This window comes from Neomonachus schauinslandi, chromosome X, assembly GCF_002201575.2.
Source record: "Neomonachus schauinslandi chromosome X, ASM220157v2, whole genome shotgun sequence".
Taxonomy (NCBI): Eukaryota; Metazoa; Chordata; class Mammalia; order Carnivora; family Phocidae; genus Neomonachus; species Neomonachus schauinslandi.
In genome coordinates this window covers 84,654,937-84,662,324 of record NC_058419.1, presented here as the reverse complement: position 1 = coordinate 84,662,324, position 7,388 = coordinate 84,654,937, and the positions used below count along the sequence as shown (strand labels likewise).

Genomic DNA, 7,388 nt, shown 5'->3' with positions numbered 1-7,388 from the left:
CACAGAGGGAGATCACATTCAAATGGGGTGACTGGGATCCAGAGAGCCAGAATTGACTGTGAGATCAGATTTCCTAGCCTTGGCAATGGGGGCACGGGCGGGAGGGCTCAGGGATGCAAGGTGCAGAACTACTCCCCTTCCCCACCCCAGTAATCCTTCTGTTCACTCACTTCTTTGCCAAGCCTGTTCTTCTGTCTGCCTACGAGTCATCACTTGGCCCCCACACACCCTTGTTCATGTACCTATTCACATCTTGATTCATTCCCCCTCCTGCTCATTCATCCCACAGACATTTACTAGAGCCCACTCTCTATGGGACTCCAAGTTCTAGGGCTTCTGAGTCCCTGAAGAGGGCTCTGCCCCTTGTCCTAAGGAGGGGCTCCCAACACGCGTGGCTCAAGGAGTACAAACACAGGCATTTCAAAACTGGCTTTAAATACTCATCAGGGCGCGAGGAAAAGGAGCTGGGGTGAGAACTTGTTACATGTGAATTTGGGGTTGGGGTGCCCTGAGAAGGGGACCCATCCATCAGGGCAGCTGGGGTGCCCCACCCCCAACCCTGGGACAAGGGAGCAGAGTAGAGGCCCTCTCTGGAGGGTCCCAGGGCCAACTGGGAGCCAGCCCTCCCTTCGAGGTAGATCATCGGGGAGGGAACGGAGGAGGAGCTCCCACGGTGGTGATGATAGGCAGTCACTTCCTCAGTGGTACTGCTGATAGCTGGGATAGCCTGGGGCTGAGGTACCCTCCTTAGGGGGCAGCTGGCTGGGGTCCTCCAGGAACGGGGGTGCTGGAGAGGAAAGAATCAGGTAAGGGTGAGGGGCAACGCATTTTGCACCTCTCCCTGAGCAGCGTCTGCCAGATACTCACCATTGCGGAACTGCTGGGCAGTGTAGCGAGTAAGGAGGATGCCAACACCCTCTATGAGGGCCAGGAGGATACCCCCCATCATTGCCGAGCCCACCATGGCCAGTGGGCCACCTGGGAGAGTGAAGAGGCAGGGAGAAAGAGGTGAGGGCAGGCAGAACAGGGCGGAAGGGGCTGGGGCTGGGGGCCAGAGGCTGGGGCACTCACTGCGGGCCGCCAGCACGGCCCCGGTCAATGCTCCGCTGGTGATGGAGTTCCAAGGATCTTCTTTGCCCCGCAGGCGCACCAGGCCACAGTCGATGGTGGAGAACAGGCCCCCCCACACCGCGAAGCTACCTGCGGGGAGACCGAGGCCGAATCAGTGTTCCTGAGGAATCCCCCAAAATCCACAGCTCAATGTCTGCGGACTTCCAAGGCCTCAACGCTCTGGCAATGAATGGGGAGAAAAACCCGGACACAAAGGCAGAGAGTAAACTCCTAGGGGATATTCCCTGTCTGCCCGAGGCTGCTCCTTTGTCAAGCGATCTCTAATTGCCAAGGGCATTCCCCTCACCTTTGTAGGGGTTTGACAAGTGTTTACAAGCAGATTTATCTTGGTGTGGCTTTGAACAGAGCAACTTTGATCTTCCTAACCATCACGTCGAGTTGGAATTCCAATCTTGGTTTAAGGGAGACGAAAACAGGCTATGAAAGCCGGTTAACACTAGGATAGTTAAAGTGTTTCTTGAGGCCTTGCTGTGCACCAGGACCCGTTCTAGGCACTGATTCTGAAGTCTTAAATTCGTTCTTCTTATTAAAGTGCTTAGCAGAGCAACCAGCACTTAGTAAGTTCTCTGTAAATGACGTAAATGTAAATGACATAACTTACAAAACAATTTAGGTGGTTATTGCTATCACCATCCCCACGTTACCGATGAGGTTTGGAGAGGTGAAGCCACGAACCCAAAGTCATGCATCAGGGAAGATCCGGGACCTGGATTTAAGCTCCGGAATCCACATTCCTGACCCTCCATATTAAATTATTGGGAAACATCACTGTCCTGGAAGTCCCAGGCAGAGCTGGGGCTGGAATGTGGACCCCAATTTGCAGTCTAGAACCACAGGAGCAACCACCCCCAACTCTGCATCCCAGCTCCTAGGTCTCTCCAAGCCTCTCACCTCCAATCTGGGGGGCTCGGATCCTCACAGCGTTGGCACTACCTCTCAGTCGGTGCCGAATTCCCTGGGAAAAGTGAGGAGGTAGGGAGTCAGAACAGGCATGAGGGCCCTGGCACACAGGGTTTCTAGCTTTTAAGAGAGAGAACACGACAGGTCAGGGGTATCAGGAGTAGAGATGGGGAGCAGGGGCCGAGAACTCGGAGGCTGGGGAGCACCCTCACATGGGCGTTCTCAGCCGTGGGTTGAGAAGTTCTCATTCATTCAGTGATCACTAGCACCTAAGCACCAGGCACCATGCTGTAATGTAGGGATGGTGACTGAGACAGACCTAGCCCCCGCTCTCTCAGAGCTCATATTACAGTGGGAGAGACAGATCCCCAGCAGAGGTACAGATCTACAAGATAGCTTCACACAGCAATACACACCCTGGAGGAAATGGGATCAAGAGACATGATAATGACTGAGGGGTCAGGAAAGGACTCTAAAGGGGGGCGGGGGATTGTGCTGAGACCTTGAGGATGGGAACAGGAAATCTGGGCAAAGATCTAGGAAAGAGTTCCAGGAGTTGAGGGGAGGGACAGGACTAGATATATAAATTGCAGAGACCTTGGCAAATGGATGGCATTTAAAGCCATGATGTTTGATAAGATCTTGGAAGAGGGTGGGCAGAGGGAGAGAACTGATTAGGTTACATTAAAAGCATTTTCTTAACTTTAAGGCTGTCCTCCTTCTGCCAGTTAAACTCCTGTCACTTCCCTGTATCCAGGTAATCTGCCTCTGGGGAAAATCTCTCTGGCTTTGCACATACATTGAGGATTTGGGATCGTTTTGACAGCACGGCATTTCCACAGAGGAGCCCCAGTTGGGTGGTGGGGGCAAGGGACACAGGGCCATATTTGCAGTTCTTCCCAAACCACAGATCCTGGAGCCAGGCCTGGCACATAGTAGGCTAGCAGGCACCAGAATGAGTAAGTCATGGCAGCTCCAAGCAGTTTTCCGCGAAGTATCCAGTGTGGGCAGGGCAGGACCCCCGCACCACCCAGGGACGACCACGACTCACGACAGGGGCGTTGCGGAAGCCCTTGATGGCTTGGAAGACTCCACCGCCGATGACACCCATAGTGAAGGCTCCTCCGCAATCGTCCACAATTCGCCATGGGCTGCAAGCCGGAAGGGGAGGGCGGGGTTAAGTGAGCCCCTCTTCCCCCTCCCATGTTGCATGGACTCCTTCCAACTGGGAGAAGGCAAGTCACTCGAATGGGAAGCAGCACTTCAGATAATATTATTTCCCCCCTCATTTCAGCAAGAAATGGTGCAAAAGGGGAAAAACATTAGTCTTGGCCCTGTCCGCCCCTCCCCTCGCAGCCAACCAAGGAATCAGCCAACTGCTTTCCTACTACCAAAGATTCAATCAACTGATACACGCGGAGTGGGCACGTTTGGATCAGCGCTGTGGAAGCGTCAATTTGCTAGTACTGTTATTAAAGCAGGACGGGGTCGCACCCCCCTCTCCGACAATGAGCACGTCCGACCAAACCCCGCCCTCTTCCCTCTTTTTCAACCCGCCCCAACTGGGAAAAACCAAGAGCAGACGGAGGGGGAGGATCCGGCTCGTCCGCAATAGGCTCACCCAGGCCCCGCCCCCACTCGCTAAAGCAACCTCGGGAAAGCCACGCGTGGGGATTTCCGTTCGACAACCGCCACCACCCCCCCCGGGCTGGAATGGACTCGACCAGCGTGTCTCTTTTCGTTAACAAAAAGGAAATGAGGAGATAACGGAGTCCGGGGACACTTGGGAGCAGTTGGTCCGGCACCGCACCGTCTCCAGGCACACGGCTGCGGCCCCTCTTAACGGAGCCCGAGTGGGAGGAACGAAGCGGAGGGGAACGGAAGGAGACCACAAATGTTTAAGGGTCTCCCGAGTCTGGAACGTGGCGCGGTGTGGCCGGCGCCTCCCCCGCCCGCCTCCCACAGCTGGCCGTGGCGCCGCAGCAACAGTCCCGGGGCCTGTGCCCATCGCCGTACCAAGGCTCCCGAGCGTACTCCTCCATGGCGCCGGCGTCCGGCCGCGCAGTCTGGCTAAGCCTCGGCCTGGCCACGCCCCCGCCGTAAACGCACAGAGGCGTCCGAGCTCTCCACCCATTCCAGGCCTGCGATTGGGTCGCTTGGCGCTCGTCAGGCCAGGCCCACGCTCTCATTGGCCCCCCAGGTTTGCGTCATCTGTACCGCAGCCTGAGCGCCGGCCCAGTTCCTTCAAGCCTCGGGGAGGGAGGACCTCATTCTGTGCTTTGGGAGAGGGCAGTCGTGTGGTGCTGGTGATCCTAGCCGCGACAAGGGAGGGGCGGCCGGTCTGACAGCCTTCCACTACTCGCGTGATTGCATTGGTAATGTCGGGGTGGGTGCATTTTTTGCAGCTGGAGGGGGTGCTGCACTCTGCTCCCCCCGTCCCAACGCTTTGGTTCCTCCCACCCGGCAGTCTTTGGGGGACGTTGGGTGAGCCCATTCCTGGGCGCGGGGGAACTGAGCTTGGCCCCTTCGGCGGTGGGCGGAGCCTGGGCCCGGGAGGGGAACCGGGTCCTGGAACACCCAGCCTCGAGGCGGGTGTCGGTGGGAGTTTGGGTGGCATTGCACCTATCTTCCACCTTTTAGCGCGTCGGTTCCGTCCAGCCAGCTGTTGGTGCAGGTGGGTAAGTGGGGGTCCAGATGAGTATATGCTGGGAGGAGGCGCTTGATTTTTAGGATCGGGATTTGAATCCTCATTTGAGCTGTTTTTTTTGTGTGTGCGTGTGCCTGTCAGTCCGTCCGTCCCTAGGTCTGTCTGCTATCCACTATGCCGTTGCCTGTTGCGCTGCAGACCCGCTTGGCCAAGAGAGGCATCCTCAAACATCTGGAGCCCGGTGAGCGAGCTAAAAGCAGATGGGCCTACCATGTGCCAGCCTTGGCAGGCACTTTGTTGTTGATACCGCCACTCGATACCTAGCATGGGCCTATTGCGCACCAATCAGTGGGGTGGCGGAGATTGTTAGCAATATGGCTTCCTAACATCCATTCCTACTGCGGGCGGGGGTGGGGGTGGGGAATACATATTTCGTGCTTAATATTGACAGCTAATGCCTTTTTGGGGGGGCCTATTGTATGCCATGTGCAATCCATCTAACAATCCCTGTAAGTGATTACAAAGTATCCTACGGTAAAGACAGCTTACATCTTCCCTAGACAGTAGCAGGATGCTGATACTTTGTTATTTACCCTAGTGATTACATTTTTTTTTAAAGATTTTATTTATATATTTGACAAGAGAGAGATAGCGAGAGCAGGAACACAAGCAGCGGGAGTGGGAGAGGGAGAAGCAGGCTTCCCGCCCAACAGGGAGCCTGATGTGGGGCTCAATCCCAGGACCCTGGGATCATGACCTGAGCCGAAGGCAGACACTTAACGACTGAGCCACCCAGGTGCCCGTGATTGCATTATTTTAGACCGACTGTGGTGCCAGGCATGATGCTAGTGATCTATACCTTATTGTTCACCGTATCAGTAGCTGACATGTATTTTGGGCCTGAGTGCTTGGCATACACATCATGGCTAATGGCAGAAGATAATGAAAGGATCTATCATTTATGCCTGCTGGGCTGCTCCTGCTAATATTTATACCTCATTGTCAGTAAGTGGCATCTTTTTTTTTTTTTTTTTTTTTTTGCATCTGTTTTGGGCTACAGTGTGCGAGGCACTGGAAAGTACATCTTATCTTCACCTCATTGATAAATGCCATCTGTTACAAGCTACTCTGTGCCACGCATAGATCTTGTGGTTAATAATACTGATAATGATCATCGATAATTTATTTTAAGCCTATTGAGTACTGGGCCCTGTGCTGATGGAATATACATCTTACTAACAATACTGATGATTATAGCTCACATCTACTTTGGGCCTATTGTGTGACAGGCAGTATGCTGTTGCTGACATATACATTTCATTGTTAGTTCTATCCACAGCTGAAATCTGTGGTAGGCCTACTGAGGGTCATGTACCAAGCTGACAACATACGCCTCTTTTATTTTACCAATAGTAACTGGCAGCTGCTGCGGGCCTGCTATGTGTCAGGCCTAGGACCTGAATGGATTCAGAGCAGTGTTTGGATATATCCCTTGCCATCCAGACTTGCTACTCAATAGACAGAATCAGAAACCCCGGATTTGCCAAGCTTGGGAGCTGAATAGATTTGGATGTATTTTCAGAACAACCCCTTACTGTTCAAACTCCTTTTATCCAAATAGATTTGGATAGCATGGTGTTGCATGCTTCCTGAATGCAGGAACTGGAGGCTACACTTGTTTTGATGAATTCTTGTCTAAATTCTGAAATCAGATAGGTCGGGGTAACAGTATCAAATCTCAAATCTTATCCAAACCCAGAAACAGAAGAGATTTAGGTACATTTTTTGGCAAATCCCCTGATGCTCAGACACTTGGATTTGGAATGTGATATTTGCCACAGCAGGTGAGACCTGATGCACTCCTCCCCCCCCCCCACGTGGTCCATGTGAATTTGAGTGTCTCTCCAGGCTCTGACCATAGGATGAGAATCCCTCTGGTCCTCACTGCTTTCCTCCACCCCGCTATTCTGCCAGAACCAGAGGAAGAGATCATTGCTGAGGACTACGATGATGACCCTGTGGACTATGAGGCCACCCGGTTGGAGGGCCTGCCACCAAGCTGGTACAAGGTGTTTGACCCTTCCTGGTGAGCCTGGGGAACTGGGGGGGGGGGAGCTGACATCTGACTTCACCTTTCCTGTGCTGTCCCTGGCCTTGGGGTAAATGGGGAACATAGGGAAGAGGTCTGGGGGTCCTCCCTCCGGGGTCCTGACATGGGACAGGTATAGTAGAGATTGGGGAGACAGGAGTTGAGGCTATAAGGAGAGGACATCTTAGCTGACACTCCTTCCTCCCCTTCCCCCCTCCTCTCTCCCCCTCCCTCCTTCCTTCCCACTGCCCCGCAGCGGGCTCCCTTACTACTGGAATGTGGACACAGACCTCGTGTCCTGGCTCTCCCCACACGACCCCAACTCTGTCGTTACCAAATCGGCCAAGAAGCTCAGGACCAGTAATGCAGGTGAGCCGGCAGATTGGAGGGCGCCTCAAGTGGTTCTGCAGTTCTCAGAGAGGGGTCAGATAAATGATAGTGGGTCGGGGAAGGGGCAGGTGAGACAGGCAGGCCCAACCCCAGGCAAGGGGGGTTGTTGAAGGCAGAGGCTGCTGGGGGCCTGAGATGGGAGGAGGAAGGTCACTTCAAGGCTTTTGTGTCCCCAGATGCTGAGGAGAAGTCGGACCGGGGCCACGAGAAGTCGGACCGGGGCCACGAGAA

General features: G+C 54.1%; 2 protein-coding genes across 4 annotated transcripts in view; one reads left to right on the top strand and one right to left on the bottom strand.

Moving 5' to 3' along the window:
* Positions 1-414: 414 nt before the first annotated feature.
* On the bottom strand, positions 415-4,117 carry TIMM17B (translocase of inner mitochondrial membrane 17B). Of its 2 annotated transcripts, XM_021678888.1 has the most exons (6): positions 4,048-4,117; positions 3,083-3,182; positions 2,023-2,086; positions 1,072-1,200; positions 868-978; positions 415-787 (listed from the first exon to the last, which is right to left on the bottom strand). In XM_021678888.1, the coding sequence occupies exons 1-6, from the start codon at positions 4,071-4,073 to the stop codon at positions 699-701; spliced, it is 519 nt and encodes a 172-aa protein (XP_021534563.1). In that variant the 5' UTR covers positions 4,074-4,117; the 3' UTR covers positions 415-698. The 2 variants fall into 2 exon arrangements, with proteins under 2 accessions (XP_021534563.1, XP_021534555.1); XM_021678880.1 differs by having other exon boundaries at positions 868-1,200.
* A 168-nt stretch (positions 4,118-4,285) lies between these two features.
* PQBP1 (polyglutamine binding protein 1) overlaps positions 4,286-7,388 on the top strand; it is a 4,029-nt gene continuing 926 nt past the window's right edge. Inside the window, exons 1-5 of one of the 2 annotated variants that reach the window (XM_044911556.1) lie at positions 4,286-4,406; positions 4,820-4,919; positions 6,653-6,764; positions 7,024-7,136; positions 7,334-7,388. The exon at positions 7,334-7,388 is cut by the window's right edge and continues 215 nt beyond it. In XM_044911556.1, coding sequence (XP_044767491.1) covers positions 4,853-4,919; positions 6,653-6,764; positions 7,024-7,136; positions 7,334-7,388 — 347 coding nt within the window. In that variant the 5' untranslated portion in view covers positions 4,286-4,406; positions 4,820-4,852. Of the gene's footprint in view, positions 4,407-4,427; positions 4,710-4,819; positions 4,920-6,652; positions 6,765-7,023; positions 7,137-7,333 lie in introns of those variants that run through there. The other variant, XM_044911557.1, reaches the window with a different exon arrangement.

What these genes read in the sequence shown, in the direction of transcription:
- TIMM17B (XM_021678880.1), bottom strand. Translation starts at nt 4,073, where the DNA reads ATGGAGGAGTACGCTCGGGAGCCTTG. An exon ending in GAGTACGCTCGGGAGCCTTG is followed by an intron (nt 3,183 to 4,047) that starts GTACGGCGATGG and finishes TCCGGCTTGCAG; the next exon opens with CCCATGGCGAATTGTGGACG. An exon ending in GCTTCCGCAACGCCCCTGTC is followed by an intron (nt 2,087 to 3,082) that starts GTGAGTCGTGGT and finishes CACTTTTCCCAG; the next exon opens with GGAATTCGGCACCGACTGAG.